Source organism: Helianthus annuus, chromosome 3 (genome assembly GCF_002127325.2).
Source record: "Helianthus annuus cultivar XRQ/B chromosome 3, HanXRQr2.0-SUNRISE, whole genome shotgun sequence".
Taxonomy (NCBI): Eukaryota; Viridiplantae; Streptophyta; class Magnoliopsida; order Asterales; family Asteraceae; genus Helianthus; species Helianthus annuus.
Window position 1 is genome coordinate 17206188 of NC_035435.2, and position 13295 is coordinate 17219482.

A 13295-nucleotide genomic window follows, 5' to 3' on the forward strand; every position below is an offset into this window, starting at 1 on the left:
ACTTATATTAGAGGTCTTAACCATTCAGACTCAGTACAGTGTTTAACCATTCAGAGGCAAATGTCTGAACCATTCAGACATCTGATCGTGAAACAAACAGTCTGAACCATTAAATGCTAAATCAGTAAGAGGTTTAAACCATTAAAAGCTAAACAGACAACCCCTAAACCATTTACATCTTAATTTTTTATAAAGAGGACAAACACCTTAGCTCGTAAGTATTTACGGTATTTAATAAACTATATTTTAAATTTAAATTTAAATTTTAGTGTACCTTATCGGGTCAACCCGTGTGAACTTCAAAACCAGCTCACTTTCCTTGCATAGATATGACATCAACTTCAATAATTTTCCAATCTTTGGTCAAAGACTCAAAATCATTGACCACTTTTATAAAACAAAACTCTCATATTTTATTCTCATCACCTCCCCTTCCTTCACATCTCGCCGGTCGTCCCAACGCCTTCATCAAAGTCTTCCAAGAAACTTAACATTCTTTACAATTTACTCACCTACTCTTCATCTTTATCTTCTTTTTACTCTGCCGGCTTCATAAAGGTTTCAACTTTATCCTTTTTTCATGTATGTTGACTTGAATCTTGAGTTGGTATTTAATATTTTGTTGATTGGGTTCATAATTCTTGATATTTGTATTGTGTTTTTATGGGAATTTAAGGTTGTTTGGATGATGGGTTGGGTTTAGTTTCTTGTTTAATCATCTGGGGTAGTCTCAATTTTGAAGAAATTGATTAAAGATTGTTTTTTTTTTCTTTTTTTTTAATGTAATATGCAATTCTTGTTTGGTCACTGGGTCTTTGATATTACTTGGATTAAATTTTGAATTTAGTGGCAATTGAAGGAGTTTGTAATGATGGGTTTTGTTTATTTAAATATTTTTCACATGGGTTTGTCTGAATTGTGAAGAAATTCATGGAAAATTGAGTTTTCTTTGTGATTTTTATGGTGATTTAAGGTTGTATGGATTATGGGTTGGGCTTAGTTTCTTGTTTTATCATCTGGGGTTGCATCAGTTTTGAAGAAATTGAATAAAGATTGTTTTTTTTTCTTTCTTTTTTTATTACAATATGCAATTCTTGATTGGTCACTGGGTCATTGATATAACTTGATTTAATTTTTGAATTCAGTGGCAATGGAAGGTGTTTCTAGTGATGGGTTTTGTTTATTTTTTGATTTTTCAAATGGGGTTGTCTGAATTGTGAAGAAATTCTTGAAAAATTGAGTTTTTAATATGCAAACCATTGATTTATGTTAATAGTTGGGTGTTTTAAATTAGGGTTTTGTTTCTTTAATGTTTTGTCATTCAATCTTGTGACATTGGACAATTTGGATATAAGGTTTGACAAATTTGAGGGGTTTTGTGCAGTGGCGAAGCTTGACCCAAATGACGGGGGGTCGAAAACATATATACCCAAAAATTTCTATACGAAAACGTATATACCCAAAAATTTCTATACGAAAACTATATATATAACACTACTGAGCGAAAAGTTCGCCCCCCCCCCCCCCCCCCTTTCTATATACTTCGCCAATGGTTTTGTGTATTCAGAATTATTTAGTTAGATTCTGCTTCTGCCTGATAAGGGTTTATTTGAATGTGTGTTTTAGAAAGTGATTACATGATATTTAATATTCAGATATAAATAACTTGCAAGTGTTGGTGTGAGTCTGTTGCTTAGCATTGCAATAATAACATCTGATTATAATGACAAGGCATTAAAGGATTAATAAGAGCATATATGCTTTTATCATACCGCGAGCGTAATCTCTTTATCCAATACGAGAAACCGAATATAGAGATTATTATTTTTCAAAATGCCCTTTGTACACTCACCCTCTTTTCTTACATGTGTATTTATCTTTGTCTAATTTGTGTATAGGTTTGGAAGGCTAAAAGTTAACATCAAAAGGCGATTCAGAATATTTTGGAATTGTGTATCGGAGCATTTCATAATTCTTGAGTGAACTTTGAAACCGTCTTTATCGGTAAGATGAACTAGTTATGTTCATTAATGAGGATGGGAGTGATCTTGTTGAGTTTTGTATTGTTGATCCAATCATCATCGATCATATTTGCCTCGGGATTTTTGCATTTAAAGGCTTGTGGGACACATCATATCGGCTATTCGAGTGATTCTAAGAGCAAATTGTTTTATTTAAACGAGGAATTAGTGAGCAAAGATTTATTTTGCAAGTCCATCAAGTTGCATCATGCAAATCATTGTTTCATTAATCGGAATGTTGGGAGTCATTGCTATGAGGCGGATCGTTTTTCAGGTAAAAGCTGCAACATTTTGATGATTTGTCAAATATCTGAAATACCCTTTGTTACACATAATAAAGGTGTCTTGTGGTCCAAGTCAATCATATCGATTATAATTTAATATTTAAGTCCTTTTCTTCAAGGAAGTGTTTTTCTTTATGGAGAATTCACAGTTTTCATTAGACGCCCCGGAAGGTGATTCTTGCAGTTTTCTTGGGACAGTGGGAGTAACATGTTTTTTACAATGACAGTTTTAAGAGTAAAGTACACGGATGGTCCCTATGGTTTACCAAAATTTTGGATTTGATCCCTAGCTTTCCAAAAGTACCCAAATGGTCCCTGTGGTTTACACTTTATAACGCATTTAGTCCCCAACTTTATCCAAAAGTACATGGATGGTCCCTGTGATTTGCATTTTGTAACGCATTTAGTCCCTAACTTGGACACGCTAAAACCTTTAGATTTGTTGGCTGAGGACTAAATGCGTTACAAAGTGCAAACCACAGGGACTATCCGTGTACTTTTGGAAAGCTAGGGACCAAATACAAAATTTTGGTAAACCATAGGGACCATACGTGTACTTTACGCAAGTTTTAAACTTGTGGATTTTAAACAGTTTTGTATGCTTGTTTCTCTCAAATGCCTTAAATACCATCATCATACCTAAAGGAATCTTGTGACACAAGTCAGTAACATAATATTTTATATTTTTATGCATTTTTTAAACTTGTGGATTTTCAACATTTTTGTACTTTTGGCCAGGTGGAAGGAGAATTTTGCAGAATTTAATTAGAGATGGAGATTTAGAACGAGAGGCGAAAGAGTCGAAGAAGACAAAAGATGATAAAGATTCCAAGTTTAAAGCAAAATATCTAGTGATGGGTGCATCCGGGATTTTGGTTTTGTGTTGCGGTTTTCTTTGCCCGTGCTTTCGTTCCAGAAAGAAAGAGATGGCCCACACTGTTCTTGCCAAGGAGCCGAGTTCAAGTGAGATAAATTATGAATACTCTAAATTCTGTTACATGTCAAGAAATGTTTAAATTACTAATAAAAACCTTTTATGAGGACGGGTCGTGCAAGTTATCAATTTTTTGTACTGGTCAAAAGAGGACGGGTCGGGTTTGACCTGCAAATTTATACGTTAATTAAGATTGCAAAAACAGTATATTTGTTATTATAATAATTATTGTTAGTATTGTTAATAAACGTCATAATGATATAATTGAAAATAGAGTAAAATGGCATTTTTGTCCCTGAGGTTTGGCTACTTTTGCGACTTTTGTCCAAAGGTTTGTTTTTCCGCATCTGGATCCAAAAGGTTTGGAATCTTGCCGTTTTCATCCAACTCGTTAACTCCATCCATTTTATTAACATTAACTCAGGGGTATTTTCATCGTTTTAGACATTTTTTTTGTGATGATTAAAGGGCTTGGGTGGGGAAAAGTCAAGAAAAGTAGCTCTTTATTTCTTATAATGTTTTTTATTTTATTAAAAAATATCTAAAAAGACAGAAATGCCCCTCATTTAACGGAGAAAAATGGATGGAGTTAACAAGTTGGATGAAAATGGCAAGATTTCAAACCTGTTGAATCCAGATGCGGAAAATCAAACCTTTGGACGAAAGTCGCGAAACTGGCCAATCCTCAGGGACGAAAATGACATTTTACTCTCTAAAATATTTGAATAAGATGACGTAGGTGTTTGTTCGCAATGAAATAGACTTTTATCAACCTTCATCACGTTTGACATGTTCTGTTTGACCCTTTTGAGATGAAAAAAAAAAAACAATCCAAACCGACTCTAAACTTTCAATGATCAACTACAATTTTTTTTTTTTTTTTTGGCATTTTGGTTGAATAAATTGGATTACTATCTGTTTTGCAGTGGATTCAACTTCATCTATAGAAATGAACTCGGTTTCCGAAAAGGTTCCAGCTAGCCCGTTACGCGTGCCACCTAGTCCTCATAGATTCTCGATGTCTCCAAAACTTGATAGGATTGGGTCGGTTCATTTGACCATGAACCAGGTGGCACGAGCCACCCAAAACTTTTCACCATCGTTAAAGTTGGGTGAAGGCGGTTTTGGAACCGTGTACAAAGCTCAGTTACCAGACGGTCAACTTGTTGCCATAAAACGAGCAAAAAAGGTAATATGAATCATTTAATTTAAATACTCATAATTTGTCATAATTGGAACATAACATGATTTTTTGGAATTAGAACTTTCTTATGTATACACGGTAGGGTCTAATGTATAAGCTGTATATATTAGTAGAAGAACAAAGCTTTATCCTTTGTAGGGCAAAGAGACTAATTGTCAACTGCATTGTTGACATGCATGTCGGGCTGCAAACGAACCGAACGAACACGAACAATGTTCGATAAGGAAATAAATGTGTTCATGCAGTGTTCATTAATACTTACCAAACGAGATTTTATGTTCATCTTCGTTCGTTAAGGAAATGAACGTGTTCTTGTCCGTTCGTTAAATTTTATGTAACGAACACAAACATGCGTTCATGAACAGAAACAAACGTGTGTATATATATATATATTTAAATAAACAATACACTAATATTTATTATATATTTTATTAGTGGGAACTTTGAATTATTTAAATAAAATTTAAAATTTAAAAACCCTAATGAAGTATCTAACACAAACGAACATATACGAACAAATGCTGCCTCTGTTTGTGTTCGTTCATTTAATTAAACAAGCGAAATTTCTTGTTCGTGTTCGTTTATTCATTAAACGAACACAAACAAATTTCCTGCTGTTCGCTGAACGTTCGGTTCGTTTACAGCCTACATGCATGAGCTTCTCTTTCTTTTTTCTCTCTTTCTTTCAAATAATTAAGGTTTAGGATAGATATTATTATTTTGTCATAAAAGGTGTATAAGAAGTTGAAAGCAATATGTTTGACTTCGAAAGTCAAAGGAGTATAGTTTACAGTAGCCGAATTATGTACATTTCAACCTTTTTCTTGGTTTGTTTCTTTCCATCCAGTATTTCACTTTCTGGGTTTCATTTAATACGGCATTAAATATCAACTTATGCAATTACTTCCTGTATGATGTATCACATATAAGAAACAAAACAGTTGACTTTGTAGGTCAAACAGACTAAGTGTCAATTGCAAGGTTATATATAATATTTTACTTTTCTTCTTCTAGAAAAAGTTAGACAACTACATCGAAGTTTATAGACCTTGATGTATAAAAAGTTGAAGTCAATCTGTTTGACCTCAAAAGTCAAAAAATGTTATGTAGTATCCAACACTTATTTTTTGTGTGTTATTTACGTATTCGACAGTCAAGTGAACATTTTTGAACATGGACACGAGTAAAAAAACCTAGGTTCGCCACTGGAAACGAGGATTGGACATTTGGACCCACATTATGTTAAATTAACCTTTAACATATTGTTACCTTTTTGTTTCAACAAAATAACAATGGTGTTATAACAGTTTTAACTGTAAAAAAACGTGTAGGAACACTTTGATGCTCTAAGAAGCGAATTTAGAAGTGAAGTTGAACTTCTTGCGAAAATTGATCACCGGAATCTAGTGAAGCTTCTTGGCTATGTTGATAAAGGAAACGAACGCCTTATCATCACAGAATACGTTCCAAACGGTACCCTTAGAGAACATTTGGATGGTAAGTCTTTTTAGTTTTTTTAACAGCATGATGTTATTATTAATATATACAAATGACTTTAGCAAAAATAGTGATTTAGTCGTTTCCCGTTTCAGGTGTTCATGGAAGCTTTTTGGACTTTAGTCAACGACTTGAAATTTGCATCGATATTGCTCATGGTTTAACGTATCTCCATCTATATGCCGGTAATGCTTAATCCAATCATAATGTATATGTACCGCTTACTTTATATTCAAGATTTTAGTGATCATTTATAAGGGGTGTTTGGATTTGCGTTTTGAGGCTATTACCTCATACTAACTTTAACAAAACCGATTACCAAAGGGTTTTTGGTAAAATTACCTAAATACCCCTTCGTATAGCCTCATTCAAGAGGCTTTTGCTCCATGTCACACGCGGTATCTCCTTTTTTTCGTACGAATGTCTTTTTTGGTCCATGTTTATTTATTAAACTAGAAGGGCGCCTGTGCGATGCAGCGGGAAACACAAATACTGTCAGAGGTGTGCCGGTTCGGTTAGGTTTGATTATGAGCCTCAACCGAAACCGAAGTCATCGGTTAATCTTTTTTAATAACCGATCGGTTTTCTGTTAAGTAGTTCGGTTGACTGAGGGTACAAAAAAGTAGATAACTGATTTTTGGTTAATTTAGTTTTCGGTTTCGTCTATTTTCGGTTCGGTTTCGGTTTCGGTTAACGGTTCGGTTATTGCTCACCCATAAACATTGTTAATCACGTAACATATCAATTTTTGTTAAGTTGGAAAAAAAAAACTATAGCAATACTATACTCAAACTCAAGAGAATAAATTGCTCGTTTTTATAGTGTAATTTTTTTTAATTTTTGATTTGAACAGAAAAGCAAATTATCCACCGGGATGTCAAGTCATCCAACATTCTTCTAACCGAGAGAATGAGAGCGAAAGTAGCCGATTTTGGATTTGCAAGACTTGGAGACGCAGAGACTGATAAAACACATGTTGTGACCAAAGTAAGGGGCACGGTCGGGTATCTTGACCCGGAATATATGAGAACCTATCAACTCACCCCGAAAAGTGATGTTTACTCGTTTGGAGTTCTACTTATCGAAATTCTAACGGGTCGTAGGCCCATTGAGTCCAGGAGATCTCCCGAGGAGAAGGTGACAGTAAGATGGGTAAGCTTCTTGTTACTTTTTTTTATTTGTTATGCACGTGCATCATCAAGTTGTACATTATGCATTGATAGTTGTAACGAGTTTGAAAGCGTTTTTATATTATGAAACTGGTTAGGAAGTATGAGCTAATGGGCTCATCAGCCCCTTATGACATTTTATTCAAAAATTTGACACGAATTATTTGAAAAAAGAGTAAAATGCCATTTTCGTCCATGAGGTTTGGCCAGTTTTGCGACTTTCGTCCAAAGGTTTGTTTTCCGCATCTGGATCCAAAAGGTTTGAAATCTTGCCGTTTTCATTGCTCGTTAACTCCGTTCATTTTTCTCCGTTAAGTCAGGGGTATTTTCGTCTTCTTTGTTAACTCAAAGAGCAATTTGGTCTTTTTCACTTTATGTACAAGCATTTAGCATAATGCACAAGTATTCCAAATACCCTTACTAGATAAAAAGACAAAAAATACCCTTGACTTAACAGAAAAAAATGGATGGAGTTAATGAGCTGGATGAAAATGGCAAGATTTCAAACCTTTTGGATTCAGATGCGGAAAAACAAACCTTTGGACGAAAGTTGCAAAATTGGCCAAACATTAGGAACAAAATGACATTTTACTCTTTGAAAAAACTTATTAATTTGGGAAAAAATGTTTCGGGTCGAAAGAACCCGGGCTGTGTCGAAATGACTTGTTTTGACCCATTTTGATGATTGATTTTGCAGGCATTTGGGAAGTATAATGAAGGTGAAATCATGGATTTGGTTGACCCTCAAATGAGAGAAGCTCTGGACAGTGAAATCTTCGGAAAGATGCTCGAGTTAGCGTTCCAATGTGCCGCACCGACACGAGCGGACCGCCCAGATATGAAGGCGGTGGGAGAGCAGCTGTGGGTCATCAGAATGGACTACCTTAGACATGGAAGAAGAGGGTGAACTTCAGTTAACAAGAAAAGGCTTGAAGCTTTTGTGTGTGTCAATCAAACTATCTTGCTTAGATGACTTGTAACATGTGGGTAGATGCCAATGCATGGTTGGCGTATGATGTACAAGCGTCTAATGCGTGTGGTACAACTTTTCGTTGAGGTGGTTGGATTCGGATTTGTCATTCGTTGGATGAGTTTGTTGTTTATTTTGTGCATTAAAGACGTGTACCATGTGTATATAAATGATGTATACTGGATTTACTTCTTATCGTTGATTATAAAATGCGGTTAAATTTAGGGAAATGTATTGGTCAGTTAGACTTGGTTATTAAAGTTATAAAAATGATGCTTGTGAGCTTAGAGACGTATGAATTATACGCAAGCGGAAAGTTGTTTGTTGCATTTGCTTAAGAAATAACACACGACAAACATTGTTGTTGACACAGTAAAACACAATAAACATATAAAACATGATTTTAAAGATGTCCGACCCTAATTGCACGTTCTAAATCATTAGGATATTAGCGTAGGACAAAATTTATAATCGTACTAGAAGGGTGATGATAGAGAATGATAGGGAATCGAAGCTTAAATCTATAACAATGGTGGAAACTGAATAATAAAATGGAATTGATGCTGGTAATGATCCAAAGGATCTACAAGAAAAGGAAATAACCACCTAGTGGTCCCAGGGCTATGCCTTCTCAATGCATAAGCATGAGCCTAACAACTTACTAAAATCTCTCCTCTCTTTCTATAATGACTAATGCCTTATTTATAGAAGTAGCAATTACACTAACCCCCCTTTCACAATTACAATTATACTATTAAGTATGCAATTTCTATCAGTTGACTAGTTTGTTCACTTTAAGGACAAATACAAACATACCTCGTACATGCATGTCCACATCCGGGTTAGGTATGACCGTATGATCATACCATCATATATCAATATATCATATATCGTGTTTATTTATATAACAACACACATAAATCAAAATACAACAATCATAAGTTCATAACATACATACATATACATACATTGACATGATATTACAGTCCTTGATTAACTATGGGGACAAGTAATAGTGCCATTGGAGATGTTACTACAAGTGGTTTGTGGTTGACAAGTACCGGTATCATTAAACATATACAAGCAAGGGGTTTCTATTGGCGCGCCACAGCTTTCAAAGCACCTATCGATTAAACCCGTGATGTTTATAACTTCAAGAACACAATATATCACACAAGGTACCGACTCGCTATCTCCACAAGTATTGTTGCAAGGGGAAGTTGTGGTCTCATATTGTAAATCGATTGTACGGTTTTCACACTTGTCTGCAACTGAATAATACAGTTTTCCAGCTTTCCAACCGACACCAAAACCCTTTTGACCACCTGATCCAAACAACTTCCCTGCAATGGACTCTGCAAATTTCTTTACATAATGTTCTGCTATTTTCAACTCAGCCTGATAGGCAGCTTCTTTGACTTTAGGTAACCTGCTTGCAACCCAACCCGCAACTCTACCTAAAAGAAGCAATTCACGTCCCTCTTGCCTATATATTCATGTACAACTGTTAATAAGATATAAAACTATCTAGTCATAAATGTATATATGTGTGTTTCAAAACCAATAATATGTAGATAACCATGAGAACCGTATTAATGCACTCAATGTGATGCACAATATGGGTATTTGGCAACGTCTCTCAAAATACTCCTTTTTATGTTATATGCACTATATATACGGTTATTTTGCAACCGCGTCTATTTCTCTTTCAAAATACTCCTGTTTATGTTTTATGCACTATATAGTGCATTAGGCGGTTATATATAATCGGTTTTGAAATGAAAGCGATACAAGGGTTGGTAGGAATACAAAGTGAATTTCGTCAAAAAAACATAGGAAGAAATTGAGTCAACAAACATGCACATGAGTGGGTTTAACGGGGGAGGGGTAGTTGTGTACATGGGCTTATGACACACATAACATTACCACCTAAAATGATATAACTATGTGTACCTTCTGATATGCGTAATCAAAACCCGTTTTAGATTTGGGCACACATTCACAACGTATAAACTCGGTAGATGTATATCTACACAATGTAAATATATACGATCGCACATTGCAAATGGTATTTAAATATATAAAAGGAGTAAATTACGTTTTGGCCCCTGTGGTTATATCACTTTTACTATATTAGCCCAAAATAAGAATTTTTAACATAGCTGCCCTCATGGTTTCTATAACTAACCATTTTGCCCCCTAAGTCTAGAGATCATGGGGGCCAAAATGGTTAGTTATAGAGACCATGGGGACTAAAATGGTTAGACTTAGGGGATAAAATGGTTAGTTATAGAGACCATGAGGGCAGATATGTTAAAAATTCTTATTTTAGGCTGATATAGTAAAAGTGATATAACCACAGGGGCCAAAGACATAATTTACTCTATATAAAAGCTATTTGAGTTTAAAAAAGTTGATGAAACAATTATTATTTAAATAACAAAAGTCAACATAAAAGACGAATTTTCCATTTTACCCCTCTCAACCCTTTCTAACATCTAATTAATTACGAAATTCTCACCATGTTAATCTTAATCATTAAGTTAGCTTAATCAAATACCCAAATTGCTATTGATGCTTCTTACTCGAAATTGGTTTTGTATTTGATCCATCTCTTTGTCTATATATATGTTTAAGCATGACTCATTATATGTTTAAAAAAACATGGCCATTTAAATTTATCACGTTTTAGTTATAACCTCTGTTGTCAAGGCTCACCGTCTAGGCCTACTTTTCAGGCCCAGCCCATCCCTTGGGCGCATATTTCAGGCCATGTTCCAATGACATTCCGGCCAAAAATCGTCTGAACATGTCTCAAACAATTATACCAACCCTAAAAAGCATGGAATCAACCTAAACTAGCCATAAAGAAGCCTACAACATGTCTAAAACCCCTAAAAATTCTAGTTTTATACTATTCATCTCGCCTAAAAAAGCCCTCACGTTTTAAGCGCCTTGCATTGAGGCCTAAGGCTCCCCTTTGAGGCCTTATGCCTTCGACAACTATGGTTATAACTCCGTCAGTTTTCATTCTCCTAATGATAGTTGTTTGTGTCTTATTTGACAAACATGCAAAAATATAAACAAGAAAAAACTTTATAACAAACATTACGAAAAGGAACATACCGATCTCGGAGGACGTTATTCGCACATGAAAAACAAATAAGAATATTCATTAGTACGAGAAAAATAACAGATTTTCTTGCCAAACAACCCATTTTTGTGAACGAATGTATCAGTATATTTGTGTTTTATAGATGTATAGATGACTATATTATATTTGAATTACATCCGAGGAAGGCTTTTCCGACTGACTTTGACAATTTCAGCAAAATAAGTAATAGAGTTTCACAATAGTCAATGTATAACAATATAATATAATGTATTTTCCTTTTCATTTCATTTTCACTACATACTCTGATCATGAGAGGGAATAGTGATATGCAGCTGCCTGACGTCTTTATTGGACACCCTTATTGGTCGTGTTTTTTTTTTTTTTTTTTAATCTTTAACTTCGCTAAAATACATGTTTAGCCCCCTATTTAAAAAAAAGAGTTTTCTTTTTATTGGTTAACTTTGTTTATATACGTGTTTAGTTCCTCTGCTATAACTTTTGTAGTTTACATGACTAATTCTTCTACTTTTATTCTTTTTACTTTTTAGTGATTGACTGTGGCTTTTATATCTTGCTTTTAAACCTTAAACTTTGCTAATATACGTGTTTAGCCCTTTTGTTTCTTTTAAACTTCATTTTTATTGATTAGCTTTGTTCGTATGCGTGTTTAGTGCATCTGCTTTAACTTTAGTTATGTACATGTTTAGTCCCTCTACTTTTATTTCTTTTAGTAATTCATTTTTTAGCATTTTCCTCTTGCTACTGTGACGAACCAACCTGGGAGAATAGTGACCGTTTGATATTGATGGACAAACGCTATTACTCTTGGACTTTAATAAAGTTACTCTAGACGAGCGTATTTTTACCTATGTCTCGATCTAATTTTTATTAATATTGTGTTATGGGTAGTATGTTCAAGTAACCGAAACACAAACATACATGTTATCAAACTGAGATATATTTTGCTTACCGTCTCGCAAAACGTGCGAGGCATAACACTAGTTGAATATATACATGATAATAAAGAGGACGCTTTTAATCTTATTATACAAAAGTAAAGTAGTTGTGCGATATACTGTTGTGTAAGACAGACAACGTAAACGTGGAGGAGTTGGGGACATCCACGATCCCATTGATTTGTGAAATGATAAAAATCTAATTACCTAACAGATTTCTTGTATTTAAACTTTAGCAAAAAGATATTAAAAATCTAATTACTTCACAGATTTCTAGTTGAAATATATAAATGAAGTTGCAATAAGAATGTTAGTGACACACCGGCGGACCTAAAGCCAACCTAAGGTGGGCGGGCACATCCCCGGGGAAAAAAAATTTAGTGCTAAATTCCGTCGAAAATGCCGTCCGCACCCCTTGGAATTTTCCGTCCGCACCTCTTGAAATTTTTCGACCGCGCCCTTAAAATTTTTCGTCCGCACCCCTTAGGTAAAAAGTGTTATCAATTTATATTTTAAACCCAAATACACATACCTTTACCCACTTATAATTCATAACTAGTTAGCCCACTAAGTCTTAGCCCATTAACCAAACCCAACAATATTTCAAACTATAATAAAATAAGTAAAGCCCAAAACCTTTAAAAATTCTCTCCCGCTCTCTCTCTCTCTCTCTCTCTTGCGTCCCTGCACTGCCAACGAACAACAATACCCAGCGACAACAGTCCAGCAGCCGGCGACCACCGTAATCAGCCACCATACCACCGTCGTTTGACACCAAATCTAAATGGAATCCGAACACGGGTAAGTTTCTTTGTTATTTTGATGAGTTTGGTTGATATTATAGGAGAAAAAAGGGTAATAAAGTTGTTAAATAGGTTTCAAATTTTATGTGTTTTGACGTTGTTTATGGTTGTTTAGATGATTTTTAGGGTGATTATATTGTTTATATAATTTTTAGGGTGATTATGTTGTTTATATATTTTTAGGGTGATTACAACTTACGTTATGATTTCTAGGGCTTGAATAGTTGAAAATTAAAATTGAAACATTATGTTATAGAGCGATGAACTTATGTTATATTAGGGGTGTGCGTGGGTCGGTTTGGTTCGGTTTTTACTATTAATCATAACCATAACCGCTAGTTC

At 34.7% G+C, this 13295-nt stretch overlaps 2 protein-coding genes across 3 annotated transcripts; one reads left to right on the plus strand and one right to left on the minus strand.

Annotated features, from left to right (window-relative positions):
• The first annotated feature begins 344 nt into the window (after window positions 1-344).
• Window positions 345-8309, plus strand: LOC110928686 (calmodulin-binding receptor-like cytoplasmic kinase 3). 2 transcript variants are annotated; one of them, XM_022171719.1, is made up of 8 exons: window positions 345-558; window positions 1899-2295; window positions 3044-3268; window positions 4166-4428; window positions 5775-5940; window positions 6036-6125; window positions 6794-7092; window positions 7807-8309. In XM_022171719.1, the coding sequence occupies exons 2-8, from the start codon at window positions 2031-2033 to the stop codon at window positions 8014-8016; spliced, it is 1518 nt and encodes a 505-aa protein (XP_022027411.1). In that variant the 5' UTR covers window positions 345-558; window positions 1899-2030; the 3' UTR covers window positions 8017-8309. The 2 variants fall into 2 exon arrangements, with proteins under 2 accessions (XP_022027411.1, XP_022027413.1); XM_022171721.2 differs by having other exon boundaries at window positions 374-582; window positions 7807-8303.
• A 622-nt stretch (window positions 8310-8931) lies between these two features.
• Window positions 8932-11290, minus strand: LOC110927545. The gene is made up of 2 exons (XM_022171118.2): window positions 11206-11290; window positions 8932-9565 (listed from the first exon to the last, which is right to left on the minus strand). Exons 1-2 carry the CDS (start codon window positions 11253-11255, stop codon window positions 9073-9075), a joined length of 543 nt encoding a protein of 180 aa, XP_022026810.1. The 5' UTR covers window positions 11256-11290; the 3' UTR covers window positions 8932-9072.
• Between the last annotated feature and the right edge of the window lie 2005 nt (window positions 11291-13295).

Excerpts from the sequence above, each read along its gene's own strand:
- LOC110928686 (XM_022171719.1), top strand. The coding sequence starts at position 2,031 with ATGAGGATGGGAGTGATCTTGTTGAGTTTTGTATTGTTGATCCAATCA. Across the intron at positions 3,269-4,165 it reads TGCCAAGGAGCCGAGTTCAA|TGGATTCAACTTCATCTATA; the intron begins GTGAGATAAATT and ends TCTGTTTTGCAG. Across the intron at positions 4,429-5,774 it reads CCATAAAACGAGCAAAAAAG|GAACACTTTGATGCTCTAAG; the intron begins GTAATATGAATC and ends AAAAACGTGTAG.
- LOC110927545 (XM_022171118.2), bottom strand. The coding sequence starts at position 11,255 with ATGAATATTCTTATTTGTTTTTCATGTGCGAATAACGTCCTCCGAGAT. Across the intron at positions 9,566-11,205 it reads AATAACGTCCTCCGAGATCG|GCAAGAGGGACGTGAATTGC; the intron begins GTATGTTCCTTT and ends ATGAATATATAG.